Here is a 15,018-nt window from a genome sequence, read left to right as displayed (position 1 = left end):
CCACAATGTAAGTGTCAGCAGACTGCTTGCATCCTATGACGCATCCAATGTGACTACTGATTATTTCATTTCAAAGTCATGATGGTGGAGCAACATCATTTCCAAAAGAGATTGAAATGATTCAAATAATATCAAAACTCAAAGCAAATACTTTCTGAGAACCACAGTGAATCTATAATTAAACGACAATAATATCTACTATCCTAGGTACATGCTTCTATAATATACACATATTAACAAGAACATTTCAGGAGCTGTTGTATAGACAGTGGATCAGTTTAGATGACTAATGTATTTAAAGTTATTCAACAGAGAACCATGCACATCTTTTCCCTAGGAATACAGCCTATTTACCTGGCACTAAGTCTGATTACATCAGAAAACATCTAAATAAACCAGTTTTTCATTTTGTCTAAGTTATTGAACCAAATTAAAATTGTGATTTGAAATCCTGTTTTGTTTCAAATCACAGTTTTCCAGTGGGATGAAATAGGAAATTATAGTGAATTAAAGATATCCTGTTTTGTTCACAGACTGCTACAAAAGCCTGTGGCCATCTCAGCTTAAATAACAGAATTACAATGCCCATATTGACCCATAAAGTATTACAATGCAATTGGCCATTTACTATAGTGCTAATCCAATACTTAATCTTTGCTCATGTTCGTTACCCACCTTGTTTCCACCAAATAAGCAGTGTAAGTTTCCTGCATGTTCATGGCATTCCGTCCTGTCCGTTTTTCAGCTTCTGCAACGCTGATTTCTATTTTCTTCAATAAACAATCTTCCATCATCTTTTTCACCGAGAGATGAAAAAATACATTTGTAAGTACTCTTATCATTTGCTTTGCACAATAAAGTATTATGTGCTTTGTTTTCTGCCAGGAGCAAAGCCTGGCTCTTAACAAGAGAAAACCATATTTAATTTCTTGTTGTAAGAGTGCCTCATATTTCACAGTACATGAATGAATGAATGAAACTTTATTTATACCCTGCCACCATCTTCCCAAAGGGACTTGGGGAGGCTCACAATGCACTCAATAGTGCAGCCATATAATACAACAAGAACATAAAAATAATACAACAACAATAAAATGCATAAACAAAATTACTTAAAACATATAACCACCACCACCACCCCACCACCCCCCGTTAAAAACTCAATAAAACGCAGCAGTACATTGTGATATTCAGCCTTTTCAAAATAGAAAAAGGATGGTCCTATTCACCTCTTTTAACCATCTCAGGAAAAAATTCCTACCACGCTATCATATTGACCTTTAAATTAGACCAATTGAGTAACAAAGGTAGACAAGAAAATTTACATTTGTGGAACTAAAACAGCTAGACCATATTGCACCAGCTGGTAGTCCTTATCTGAATCAAAAGAGGACCTATTGAAAGAGAGGAAGAGAGGAAGCCACAGGGAGGAGGGAGCAAGCTTGTTTTCTGCTTCCTTGGAGACTAGGACGCGGAACAATGGCTTCAAACTACAAGAGAGGAGATTCCATCTGAACATTAGGAAGAACTTCCTGACTGTGAGAGCCGTTCAGCAGTGGAACTCTCTGCCCCGGAGTGTGGTGGAGGCTCCTTCTTTGGAAGCTTTTAAACAGAGGCTGGATGGCCATTTGGCAGGGGTGATTTGAATGCAATATTCCTGCTTCTTGGCAGGGGGTTGGACTGGATAGCGGCTAGCCCATAAGGTCTCTTCCAACTCTTTGATTCTATGATTCTATGAAAGGAGAATGAAATATCAAGCATTCTGCTTTCCTTTCTGCTTCACTGGGCTTTTGTGTCCCCAGTTAGCCACTTACAACACATTTTGCCAAATTAAGAACTCCTTTAGGTTTCAACATATACTCTGCATGTTTTTTTGACAGCGGTGATTTCCTGAAGCAATTCTGACAAGATAACCTCAGCAAAAGGTTGATGTAACTGTTTCAAACACCCTGAGTCTTCGGACTCAGTTCTGAGATGGCATTTGGCAACTCAGGCAAACCGTAAAACGTCCTAGCCCCAACACCAGATGACACATTCACAACACATTTTATTCCCAATTATCCATTCCATGCCCATGCAGAACAGAGGTGAGCAACTGAGGCCATATTGAACTCTGGTTCTTTAAAATTTCCATCAGCCCTAGTTAATAGTAAGGGATGCCTGGAATAGCCGTCCAACAACATCAGAGCCACAACTGCCTGTTACAATGCCCATCCTTATGCAGAATGAGGAACATGGGAACACAGCCTGTTTTTCGCATCCAACTATGTCATAGGTTGTATCTACCCTGCCAAATAATGCAGTTTGAACTATATGTCCAGTGTAGACCCATATAATTGATATCAAATTGCATTATTTGACAGTGTATATCCAGTCTTAGATAGAAATCTTAGGGCCCTTCCATACAGCCATATAACCCAGAATATCAAGGCAGAAAATCCCACAATATCTGCTTTGATCTGGAACATATGGTAGTGCGGACTCAGATTACCCAGTTCAAAGCAGATACTGTGGGATTTCCTACCTTGATATTCTGGATTATACGGCTTTGTGGAAGGGCCCTTAGATACAGCTGCTTTCAATTCCATGAACCAGCATCTAGGTAACTCAATATAAAAGATCCAAATAGCCTAGAAAAAAGGCGTATCTCAGATGACTGACCATCCACCACATAACCTGTAAACCTTCTTAACTAGTTTCCTGATAAATGAAACTACGATTCCCCGAAGAATCTACCACAGGCGGCCTTTCCACATAGCCCTATATTCCAGAATATCAAGGCAGAAACATTATCTGAGTGTTGATTCAGATAACCCAGTTCAAAGCAGATATTCTGAGATATAGGGCTGTGTGGAAGGGCTCCGAGTCCCATGATGTAAAGTGAGATCAGGTGTTGCTGAACTACAATTCCTGTGGTGCTAAGTGTTGCCTAAACTACAGAGTGATAGTATTTGTTGTTCCAGATGTCACAAGAGCCACGGGTTCTCCACTCTAATCCAACAATTATATAAACATGAAATAACCAGAAACCTGCTAAAGAATGAAGTCACCACTAACTGTCTTATGCTCGTTTTAATAGCTTAAAAAGATTTAGTCTAACAGTAAGATGATTACTCAACACTGTCTGTACTTGCTGAATTTTAATCTCCCTACAACGATAACACTTAATGCTTGTGATGAAGTCAACAGCATCTACAAAGCTTATGGTGTAATAAGATGGACACAAGAGTCTTCACTGATTTTGCTGAAGCTTAACAGAACAAGAACTTGACCTGGGAGGAAATTAGTCTACTAGTACTCACAAACATTTTAAAATTGTATGAAGGGATCGTTGAAAAATCCACTAACCTGGATTATTTCCACATCCTTCCTCTGTAACCTTGTGTTTCAATTTTACATGAATCCCCAGCACATTTCATTAACGGAAGGGAAATGATAAAAAAGGGAAGTGTACTTATCCCTTTTGTGATGAATGACTACTGGTGGTGGCAACTTCAGAACTATGTTGCTGAGTTTGTGGCCTACTACCATCAGAAGAAAGTGTCCCATCTCCCCAACTGAGCCAAAAGGAGCAGCAAAAAGAAGCAACAGGAGACAAGAATGCTAAAGACCATTCATAATTCCTCATTTGTCGTACAAATCAAAACAAAGATCTGAGAAAACAAGCTTCAGCTTCTCACACAGTAATACAGAAATAAAATAGGGTGATCTCATTCACTACATCTCCAACAATAGCATTTGTTTTTATGTTCGATATTTCAATGAACTTTGTTCCATATGTAAAATCTCTAACAATATCTTTAAAAAAAACAAAAAAACAATCTTTATTCAAGCCCTTTTCCTAATTCTAATGCTATATTTTGCACAAATGCTCCGTGGGATAACAAAACCCAAGATGCATTGAGACCACCAGTTGCTATGTAGGTATTGCAAATCCAGCTTTGGCTTGGGAAGGGTTTCTGCCAGTTGCATTTGCACCCTGATAAGTGTAATGTTTTGACCACCATCATCTTTTCTTTGGTCGCCTAGAGAGGGACAGATAATGATTTTTAAGATAAATAAACTGTGATTCCATATTAACAGTGAAGGACAAGCAAAGACGTCAAGCACCAGCTCTGTTCCAGCTTCTCTTACACTCAGTCCCGATGAGGCAGCAGAGATAAAACAACACCTCTGACTACTAATCACCAGGGCAAAGAATGTCCCCTTAAGCAGTGGTTCTCAACCTGTGGGGCCTCAGATGTTTTGGCCTTCAACACCCGAAATCCTAACAACAGGTAAACTGGCTGAAATTTCTGGAAGTTGTAGGCCAAAACACCAGGGGACCCACAGGTTGAGAGCCACTCCTTTTATCAATCATGTCACTTCCAACCCATGTCAGTCTATTGCAGCAAATATGAATGTATTTATTTTGGAGCTTTTTAAAAAACATTATAACAAAATACTGAGTGACTGTGAGAAATAATATATGTTTCACCAAGCTTCAGATTCCAAATCCAAAAACAGATTTATATCCCCGCTGGTTGTTGATGTTATTTTATGTTCTCTTACATTGTTGCTTTTATAATTTTTACTATGCTGTATTTTAACCTATATTTGACCGGGCTTGTCCCCATGTAAGTTGCCCTGAGTCCCTTCAGGAAGATGGTGGTGGGATGCAAAAATATAGTTGTTGTTGTTATTATTATTATTTCTTCTGAAGAGTTTAGGGTACTACATTTGGCTCTCCCTTCCCCAATGAAGTGCCAAAACATTCCTAGGAAGTACATCAGGCAGTGTGTGATTGGCACAAGCTTGTCCAATGAAATTCACAGCCCAGTGGGGACTAGAAGCTTAGAAGTAGAGTAAGCCAAGTTTCATGAAAGCTGATGTTAAATATTAAAGACTACTGTCATTGCAGGTGCCTCATGATTGCAGCACAAAGGCGGCTAAATAGCCCATTGTTGTTAAGTGGTTTTCGTACCAAGGGAAAGAGCAATGGACAAAGAAAAGAAGAGCTCCCAGCTGATGCAGCTTTCTTCTTTATCATATGCCACACTGTGCCTGCCAGAATTCCCAGTTATGGCCAACTCTCAAATAGGCTGGTTCTACACTGTAGAAATAATGCATTCTGATTCCACTTTAATGCTGTATAATCGTGAGAGATGTCGTTTGGTGAGACAACAGCACTCATTGTCTTGTAAAACAACAACTCCTAGGATTGCATAACATTGAGTCAAGGCAGTTACAAGTTGTTAAACTGCAATAATTCCTCAGTGTAGATTTACCCAAAGAAACAGGTAGCAATGCAGAGCCCTCCCAGGTGTTGCGCCTATCTTTCCCTCCAACTCGCCCCCTCCTCTATCCCCACCACTCCCAATGCCTCTCAATATGTGTACGTACCTTCAAGGTGCCTGTTGACTTATAATAATAATAACTTTATTCTTATACCCTACCACCATCTCCCCGAAGGGACTCGGGACTGCTTACATAGAGGACAAAATGCCCATAAAAACACAAATACAAAACAATCAATTCAAACAAAAACGCAGTTAAAATAAAACATAGTAAAATATAACAATCCAGATTAAACCACATTTAAATAACACATAAACTATAAAACATCAGCATTGAAACTCAGTCAAAACAAGTGCAACTGGTGGGGATGACAGATAGGGCCTTTTCAGTGATGGCCCATTGGCTGTGGAACACCATTCCTAGCGACATCAGGTCAGCCCCCTCCCTCCTCACTTTCGGAAGGAAAGTAAAATCTTGGCTCTGGGACCAGGCTTTCAAAGACTAGTGTGGTGCAATATAAATTGAATTATATGCAACTGACTATGTAATCGACCTTGGACCATGATTTTTGGATGGTGTGATTTTAATACTGAATGTAATTTTTAAATGTTTAACTTGTATCAATGTTAACTCAACTGTTTTTAAGTTTTTAAATATCTGTATATGTTGCAAGGCATTAAATAATTGCCATATGTAAGCTGCCTTGAGTTCCCTTCGGGGTAGAGAAAGGTGGGGTATGAAAAGAATAAATAAACAGCACGTTTCTGTTTTTATGATGTTATATTTTATTGTGATATGCTCTTACATTGTTTTCTTTTGATTTGATTTTATTGTGTTATGTTTTAATTCTGTGCTCTTTGGGTTTGTCCCCTTGTAAGCTGCCCCGAGTCCCTTTTGGGGAGATGGAGGCAGGGTATAAAAATTAAGCTATTAGATTATTATAAGGGTAAATAATAAATTAATAAATAAATAACAATACTCAGCAAAACCAATTGCCAGTAGTACAGCAGGTGTGATCAGTCTATAAAGGGCTGGGCATTTTATTTATTTATTTCCAACATTTCTACCCCACTCTTCTCAACCCCTGAGGGGGGACTCAGAGCCGCTTACATTGGCAACAATTTGATCCCACAACGTACAAAACAATTATAACAGATATAACAATTAAAAACAGTAAATTAAAAACAATTTAAAACATTAACATAACATACACTGTACAATAGGGCCGGTTACTGGATGAATGACAAAATATCAGGCAACCTAGGTACTGGACACTTATAAGGAGGGGCTAGGCGTCCCCAAATGCAAGCTGAAAAATCCTGGTTTTCAAATCCCTGTGAAAGGAGGACAATGTGGGAGCTTGCCTAATCTCCCTTGGGAGGGACTTCCTAAATTGGGGGGGCCACCACCCTTATGGAGCACTCCATGTATTTATAGCAGGCCTGGGCAAACTTGGGCCTTCCAGGTGTTTTGGACTCCAACTCCCACCATTCCTAACAGCCTACCGGCCTACCAAGTTTGCCGGCTATTAGGAATTGTGGGAGTTGGAGTCCAAAACACCCGGAAGGCCCAAGTTTGCCCATGCCTGATTTATAGGGTTTCCTTAGGCAAGAGACAGTCAGACACCGCCTCTGAAATACATCCAGCAGCAGAACTTGGTATTTGTGAACAGTCTCCAATCCAAATACTCAACAAAACTGACCCTGGTTATCTCCCAAGTGGTGAGATCTGGAACCACTGGGGATATTTTGGCCCTCTCTCCTCTTCCCCAATTATATTAAATGCTTGGGATTTTCAATGGTTCTCAACCTGTGGGTTCAACTCCCAGAAACCCTAATAACTAGAAAACTGGCTGGGATTTCTGGGAATTGTAGGCCAAAACACCTGGAGACCCACAGGTTGAGAACCACTGACACGAGGGATGGGCAAACTTGGGCCCTCCAGGTGTTTTGGACTACAACTCCCACAATTCCTAGCGGCAGCATCAACACCACTCCTCGCCCTTCTCCGTGGGGCTAGGCCTCCTTTCCCTCCTCCTCCTCCTCCTGGCCCCTCACCGCGTAGGCTGGTGCTGCCAGTCCCCCGGCGCTCCCGGCCGCCTTGGCGGGCCTCCCTTCGTGCCCGTCAGCGGCCTGCCTCTCTCCGGGGCCCGGGCTGGAAGGCGCCTCAGGCTCGGCGCCTCCGCCCTGGCTGCCGCTACTGCTGCTCCCGCTCTCCCCGCTGCTGCTCCCCTCGGCGCCGCTGCTGTTGCTGCCACTGCCGGGGCTCTGGGCCCCCGGATGGGGCGCCTCCATTGAGGAAGGCGGCGGGCAGGAGGAGGAGGAGGCGCCGCCAGCAAAGACCGCTCGGCCGCCGACGGCGCATGCGCAGAGCGAGCCGCGAGGAAGGGAGGGGGCGTGGCCTCGGGGAGGAGGAGAAAGAGAGGGAGGAAGGGAAGGGTGAAAGGGAGGGGTTAGGCCAATTACAGTAGTTTATCTGACTGCTTACAAAGTCACAGGAGAACACCTCAGCCTAGAGCAGTAGTTCTCATCCTGTGGGTGCCCAGATGGTTTGGCCTTCAACTCACAGAAATCCTAACAGCTGGTAAACTGGCTGGGAATCCTGGGAGTTGTAGGCCAAAACACCTGGGGACTCACAGGATGAGAACCACTGGTAGAAGGGAAAGGATGGGGAGAAGGCAGGGAAGGGAAGAAAGGTAGGATAGAGAAAAAGGGAGAATGAAAAGGGAATGAAGAGAAAGGGAAAGGAAGAGGGGAAGGATGGAAGGAAGAGAGAGGGGGAGGAAAGAAAGAAGAGAAAGGGGAAGGAAGAGAAAGAGGAGAAGGAAGGAAAAGAAAGGGGAAGGAAGAGGGGAAGGAGAGAAAAGAAAGGGGAAGAGAGGAAGGAAGAGGAGAAGAAGGGAAGGGAAGGAAGGGGAAGGATAGAAGAGATGAAGGAAGAGAAAGAGGGGAAGGAGAGAATAGAAAGGAAAGAAAAAGGGTATAAGAATGAAATTGGAAAGATCAAATGGTACAGGCAGCCTTTTGATAGACATCTGATTGTCTTGCTGTTTCTGTCCAGTGCGGCCGCACTTGAAAAATAAAGAGATTTTTGCTTCAAACCTCATGGAGACTGGCTGTCTTTTTAAGATTCACATTTAAACTATTGAAAGAGTTCCCTTCAGAAGGAAGAGGGAAGGAAGGAAGAGAAAGGAGAAGGGTGGAAAAGAAAGGAGAAGGATGGAAAAGGGGAAGGAAGAGAGGAAGGAAGAGAAGAAGAAAGGAAGAGGAAGAGGGGAAGGAGAGAAGAGAAAGGGGAAAGAAGAAGAAAAGGAAGGAAGAGAAAGGGGAAAGATGGAAGAGGGGGAGGAAGGGAGGAAGAGAAAGAGGAGAGGGGAAGGATGGAAGAGGGGAAGGAAGAAGAGAAAGGGGAAGAAGGGAAGACAAAGGGGAAGGAAGAGAAAGAAGGGAAGGATGGAAGAGAGAAGGATGGAAGAGAAAGAGAAAGAATGACAAGTCATTTATGACTTATGATTATTCTACAGTGAACCTATCACAGGGTTTTTGTTGGTAGAATTGCTTTGCCTTTGCAGTTCTTTGAGGCTGAGAGAGTATGACTTTTTTAAAAGGTGACTATGGGTTTCCATGTCCAAGCAAGGATTCAAACACTCATCTCCCTGTATCCTAGGGTGCATCTACACTAGAATCAATGTTGATTGACTCTACTTAATGCAATAGAATCCTTACAGTTTTACAAGGTCTTTGGCCTCCTCTGCCAAAGGGTGCTGCTGCCTCCCCAGACTACAACTCCCGGTATTCCATAGCATCCAGCCATGGTGGTTAATGTGGTCTCAAACTGCATTCATTTTATTGTGTAGATACACTCCTAGCCCAACCCTCAAACCACAGACATCACAAGTTTTTCTGGGGTGGACATTAAGACAAGACAAAACCAGGCAACCTGCCCGCCTTGTTCTGTATTATTCAACTCTGAGATTACCAGCTCGAAAAAGAAAAAAATCAACAACATGGGGCTCAACATACTTGCATGTGCCAGTTCAATCCCCCTTTGTACTCCCATAAATAAAGATGGGGATACCAGATTCTCTTTCACTTGGGACCCAACCATAACAATTAGTGCTTGATGGGGTATATATGATATTCACATCAGCATTTCATGTAAATCGATGATGCAGATTCAAAAAATGCACATCCTTTAAAATTCACATGTAATTGATGCAAAAGACATATCTTAATGTTCATCTAGCATAAACATCCCAAAGACCACAGTATAATGGGAAGCAGATTTTGGGCGACAGTGTGCAACCATGCATAAAATGGACTTAGGTTAATGAAACAAATCTTAAATCAATCCTACTCTAAGGGCACTTTTGCAGTTCGCATAATCAAAGGGAGATTTTGTGCCAAGAATTGTTCAGTTATAAATGCCTGGGAAACTCTTTTAATTGCAGTGAAAAGGCAAAGGTAACAATAAAATAATCTCGGAAGAAATTTGTACAAACATTGAAGACAACAGAATAGAAACCAGATACACTGAAAGCACTCTATGGGTCTGTAAAATGATCTTGGAGTTTATTTTAACTGGAGTTGTGAAAGGAAGATGGGTTCGAGAGGGCAAATGCATGCAAGCTTAGCTCAGTATGGCTGTTTTGCCTTCTTAAAACTGAGTAAACCAGCTAATTTGGAAAATCATTCAGAGCCAATGGCTGATGGTAAGGTTTAAAGGGACAATGCAAAGAAACAAAGATGTCTTAATTGCAGGGAGAACAGGTAAGAGTTTGGTCCTTCATATTTGCAGCATGAACAAAATAAAGTTTCCAAGAGAACAAAATGAAAGCACGATAACACTAACTCATCAACATGCACTTCAATGGAAGACTGATGAATGTAAAGTTACTAGATGAAACAAAAACAGGGCTCCTGTCACTTTAACTGTTGAGTAGAATGCTTTCATGAACTGCTGATTTTTTCTCTTCTATATAATGATAAAAGATACATAACTCTTATTATTTCACTTGGCAACCCAATGTGACTTTTAAGCAGTGGTAAATAAGGCTATACCTTCTGAAGATGGAACATAGCTTCATGTAACTGAACTCATTTCTTTTGATACATTGACATTGTAATGGAGTACTTTGACTGATTTCTGACTTAGAACAATGCTAAAGTGGGTCGACTGAGACTGATGTGAATATGTTCCTTTGGGATGACATTCATATTTCAAATGGTGCCTGCCGTAACTCTGTGTCTGTCTCCCTTTTTTATGCGCACCTCCAATCCCTTCACAATGCATTTCAGAGGGAACCATGCCTGTCCTGATCTTCTCTTTTGAATTTCTCTTTGCTTGTGGAACACAGTGGCAAAATGCTTGCCTTGTGAAAATCAAAGCAAACAAACCAATCCCACATGAAAAGATACATTCAAAGTATATGTATTAGCATATAATGTCTGACATTCATTGTAACCTCGTTGGTATACTTCATTCAGTAGGGCAAACCTGGAATTCACAACACAACTTGTTATCAACTAAACTGAAAGCAATTATCAAAGGTGGCCTGCCCAGCATTCATGTTTTTTCAATCATACTGAAGCTACAAAATTGTCAGAGATTGAGAGCACACAACTAGCTGCACTACAAGCAGCTTCATAGGTTGTGCTCATATCAGTTTTCACCATCACTGCATTTCTAGAAATAGCAAGTTTTAAAATGAAGCAACAAAATGTAAAGAAGAATAGGTATTTGCAAAAAGGGCAAAGATGAGTACAGCCATATTTTTAAAAAGAATCTAACTTTTTTTCTAACTGTGTTAGAAAAGGGAACATACTGAGACATTCATGGCATTTATTAAGTTCATAAGATCTTGTTTAAAAAGTCTTTTCCAAAACTCTGGCTGTTGGACACAGCTTGAGAAAAGAGCATTCAGAGTGAAGAAAATACACTGTTGTTACTGATAAATAAAATATTAACTGCTTTTAAAGGCTAATGTATGAAATTGAAATGACTACTTAAGTTGTGTTGCAGATAGATGGTGGATGGATAGATGGATATCTTTAAAAGAGCAGATGTGGAGATGTTGGGCTCTGCACATCTACTCAGAAGTAAGCTCTACTGAGTATGGAACTTACTCTTCAGTATAGGACTATACCCTAAATAACTTTTTTACAGTTTTCGTCAAGTTGAAACCATCTCATTTCTTTATATTGCAGCCATCATTTGAGAACAGCTTCCAATTAGTTACTGAATTATTTTATTGCTCTGATACAGCTGCATTGCACATACATGGAAGGTGGAGTGTTACTTTAACCGATCCCTTGTTGTCCGAGTACGATGGCCTTACAAGTGTAGGGTCTTGGCGGTGGATTCATAGGTGACTGTAGAGCCCTATTCTTGACCCACACGTTCTTCCACAGTGAGGACATCAGTTTCCAGGTAGAAGGCAGTTCCGGTAAGGGTTGGCTTGGCATGCCTTCCTCTTGGCATGCTTCTCCCTTTCGTCCTCCATTTGTGCCTCTTCAAATTCCACAGCACTGCTGGTCACAGCTGACCTCCAGCTAGCACTCAAGGGCCAGGATTTCCCAGTTCTCAGTGTCTATGCCACAGTTTTAACGGTTAGCTTTAAGCCCATCTTTAAATCTCTTCCTGTCCACCAACATTACATTTCCCATTCTTGAGTTGGGTGTATAGTAACTGCTTTGGGAGATGGTGATCTGCCATCCGGACAACATGGCCAGTCCAGCAGAGTTGATGGCAGAGGAGCATCGCTTCAGTGATAATGGTCTTTGATGCAGCTGCATTGAACATACATGAAAGATGGAGTGTTACAGCATTACTGTAAGCACTGCTGAATTTCACACACATCACTGAGGGCCCTTCTGCACAGACATGTAACCCAGAATATCTGCTTTGAACTGGGTTTTTTCTCAGTCCACCCTGCCATATATCGCAGTTCAAAGCCAATGATATGGGATTTTATTCAACTGTGTGGAAGGGGCCTGAGTCTGAAGGATGTTGAGGATGTAGCTTCCTGAACTTAATTTGTTATCTTACAGACTTTTCCTTCAGACTGTCTGAAACCAATATGCAAATCAACCTGACCATAACATGGTCATTTTGCCTGCCTTTCCTTCAAACTCTTTTTGCTATCTTTCTCTGATGAAGAAAGGTGACATTTCAAAAGGCGAAACAGCAAATTTTGCCTTTATTTCAAGAGATAATACCACTGAGCCCTGTGAGTCATAACATATAATATATTCCCTTTCCTTCACTATATTAAGTATAACTTATCAAGACTGATTGTTTTTATTGTTTTGCTCTCTTCAGTCAGTTATATTGTATGGTTTTTGTTCAGCCCTTCATTGCTTTCTATGTACAGTAGCAAATCTTGTCTCCCTCTACTGGCTTGTCTTCTCACTGTTGTGTTTTCTCTGGTTTCAACGAAGAGTCCATCACATATGTGTTCAGCCTTCCACTTTTGCAAGTTTCACACTCACTGTTTTGATTATACCTGCTGTCTCTCAAAGTTGGGACTACCATGTCAACATCCCACATGGCAGACCCATTCTCAGGAGGCGAGTGAGAGGTGTGTGCCCCAAAACCCCTGTGAAAGTAGAAGAATAGCACTCATTTACCAGAATACTTCAAAAAACGATCTTATACTGAGTCAAAACATGATCTATCTAGCATAATACTATCTTTGCTGGCCACCAGAGGTATTTGCTACAAGAACTATCTAGCCATTGTTGAATCTAGAGTAGGCCTTAAACTACAGCCTTTCTATGGAAATTTTGTGCTTAGCCACTAACCTGCAGCGTTTTCCCAAGTACCTCCACTATGGAAAACCACTCAGTGCATTTTGACCATTCAGTCTTTCATTTTGATCATTTGTGTGTTTAAATTTTGTGGGTTTTATTATTCACAGAATCCTATGGTCCTCCAGTGCAACTTTTGTGAGATACATATTTGCCCTTTTCTATCAGAGAGGGGGCCCTTGTGGCACAGCAGGTTAAACCACTGAGCTGCTGAACTTGCTGACTGAAAGGTTGGTGGTTTGAATCCGGGAAGCAGTGTGACCTCCCACTGTTAGATCCAGCTTCTGCCAACCTAGCAGTTTGAAAACATGCAAATGTGTGTAGATCAATAGGTATCACTTTTGCAGGAAAGTAACGGCACTCCATGCAGTCATGCTGGCCACATGACCTTTAAGGTGTCTACGGACAAAGCCGGCTCTTCAGCTTAAACATTGAGACGAGCACCACCCCCCAGAGTTGGACATAACAAGTTTGGGAGTCAAGGGGAAATATAAATAAACGTTATCATTGTATCATGGAATCAAAAGTATTTGAAATTATTCATACTTAACAGAGAACTGAAGCTGAACGACACCAACAATGAATCCTCTCCAAGTTTCCCGCATGCCTCGTCCAGTCATTTTGGACCACCAGTCCTATGTTCTCTTACCAGTCCGTTGAATTGACTGAGGAAGACTTTAGCCCTTGGAGTACAATGTTTTGGATTCAGCTCCCAATTCCATGCTGTTTCCAGTGTCTCCTGTGATGTCCTTTGGCATTGTAAAAATGCCAGTTGTATCATGTTAATAAAATATTGTGTCTTTTTGTGTTCTTTTTTTCAACCTTTTTTTCCAACCTAAATAAGCTGATGGCCGTTCATTTCGAGCCGTGTTTTTCAACCTGGGGGTCGGGGCCCCTGGGGGGTTGTGAGGGGACGTCAAAGGGTTGCCAAAGACCATCAGAAAACACAGTATTTTCTGTTGGTCATGGAGGTTCTGTGTGGGAAGTTTGGCCCAATTCAATCATTGGTGGGGTTCAGAATACTCTTTGATTGTAGATGAACTATCAATCCCAGCAGCAACAACTCCCAAATGTCAAGGTCTATTTCCCCAAAACTCTACCAGTGTTCACATGTGGGCATAATGACTATTCGTGCCAAGTTTGGTCCAGATCTATAATTGTTTGAGTCCACAGTGCTCTCTGGATGTAGGTTAACTACAATTTCAGATCTCAAAGTCAATGCTCACCAAACCCTTCTAGTATTTTCTGTTGGTCATGGGAGTTCTGTGTGCTAAGTTTGGTTCAATTCCATCATTGGTGGAGTTCAGAATGTTCTTTGATTGTAAGTGAACAATAAACCCCAACAACTACAACACCCAAACGACAAAATCAATCCCCCCGCAACTCCACCAATATTCAAATTTGTACCAAATTTCATCCAGTGAATGAAATATATCCTGCATATCAGATATTTACATTATGATTCATGACAGTAGCAAAATTATAGATGTGAAGTAGCAGCAAAAAGAATTGTATGGTTGGGGGTCACCACCACATGAGGAACTGTATTAAGGGGTTATGGCATTAGAAAGGTTAAGAACCCCTGTTTTAGAGCAATTAACACACCATTGCTTTCCTGAATTTAGTGTACTGCTATTTTTTAAAAGTCAAAGTCTTTTTACTCTCTACACAAAAGTGATAAGATGGAGGAATACTTGATATAGTGCTACTGGACTCCTTCACCCAGTGTTTTGTTTCTCTCTTCCCAAGAAAATAATCCACATATCTAATCTCACGGCTCCCTTAAAATCAGAGTCTGAAATTAGGTGTTTTTCAAAGAGCTTTGGGCAGTGCGTATGAGTATGGAGGAGGAGTTGGAGCAGCTTAGCATTGTCATCATGATATCAAGTCTTGCTCCAATGCCAACATTTCCTTCCCCCTCCTTCCCCCCACC

The 15,018-nt window shown here is 41.4% G+C and overlaps 1 protein-coding gene across 1 annotated transcript in view; it reads right to left on the bottom strand.

Moving 5' to 3' along the window:
* SNX4 (sorting nexin 4) overlaps positions 1–7,624 on the bottom strand; it is a 56,066-nt gene extending 48,442 nt beyond the window's left edge. The window contains exons 1-2 of the mRNA XM_060775229.2: positions 7,335–7,624; positions 676–794 (exon numbers count right to left, since the gene is read on the bottom strand). Of these exons, the coding sequence (XP_060631212.2) occupies positions 676–794; positions 7,335–7,571 (356 nt within the window). The 5' untranslated portion in view covers positions 7,572–7,624. The remainder of the gene's footprint in view (positions 1–675; positions 795–7,334) is intronic.
* Between the last annotated feature and the right edge of the window lie 7,394 nt (positions 7,625–15,018).

The sequence above is a fragment of the Anolis sagrei genome, chromosome 1, assembly GCF_037176765.1.
Source record: "Anolis sagrei isolate rAnoSag1 chromosome 1, rAnoSag1.mat, whole genome shotgun sequence".
NCBI classification, from domain to species: Eukaryota; Metazoa; Chordata; class Lepidosauria; order Squamata; family Dactyloidae; genus Anolis; species Anolis sagrei.
Note: the sequence above shows the minus strand (reverse complement) of the source record. Positions and strands in the feature narration are given on the sequence as shown.